The 518-nt window shown below is 34.7% G+C and overlaps 1 protein-coding gene across 1 annotated transcript; it reads right to left on the bottom strand.

Annotated features, from left to right (window-relative positions):
* On the bottom strand, positions 1-204 carry LOC111831368. Its single transcript, XM_023785286.1, has one exon. The coding sequence runs from the start codon at positions 202-204 to the stop codon at positions 1-3; it is 204 nt and encodes a 67-aa protein (XP_023641054.1).
* Between the last annotated feature and the right edge of the window lie 314 nt (positions 205-518).

Here is a 518-nt window from a genome sequence, read left to right on the forward strand (position 1 = left end):
TTAGGAAGGGCATGGTGGACCACGACCACCGGGGATGTGTGTGCAGCTAGAAGGATCCGAAGGAGTGACTTCACCTCTTTGTAGAAACTGTAAATTGCCAAGACGCTCTTTTGGTAAAAGCCTGACTGCTTCGTTTGATGGAATGTGTGAAACCATTAGTAGAAGAAAAATCAGTGAGAGCACCAATGGAAGAGATATTTTCATGTTATTTATATAAAAGTAAAATGAATGAATGAATGAATGAATAAAATGGAGTATTTTCTTGTTAGTCTTCTTACACCTGAGAGGAAATAGAAGATTAAAAATTTTAATTGGTGAGGAGTTTTTGTGGTGGCGATTGTTGTATTTATAGACGGAAAGGCTTTGGTAATAAGAACGATGGTTTTTATTTGGTGTTTTCTTGTTTGTTGAATATTATCTTGTGCAGAGATTTTGAATGTTGACTTGTTGTATATAGGTGTTATACGAAATATGCATTTTCGTTCATAGACTCGATTTTTAAATTTGTTTAAACGAAT

The sequence above is a fragment of the Capsella rubella genome, unplaced genomic scaffold (assembly GCF_000375325.1).
Source record: "Capsella rubella cultivar Monte Gargano unplaced genomic scaffold, Caprub1_0 scaffold_3, whole genome shotgun sequence".
Taxonomy (NCBI): Eukaryota; Viridiplantae; Streptophyta; class Magnoliopsida; order Brassicales; family Brassicaceae; genus Capsella; species Capsella rubella.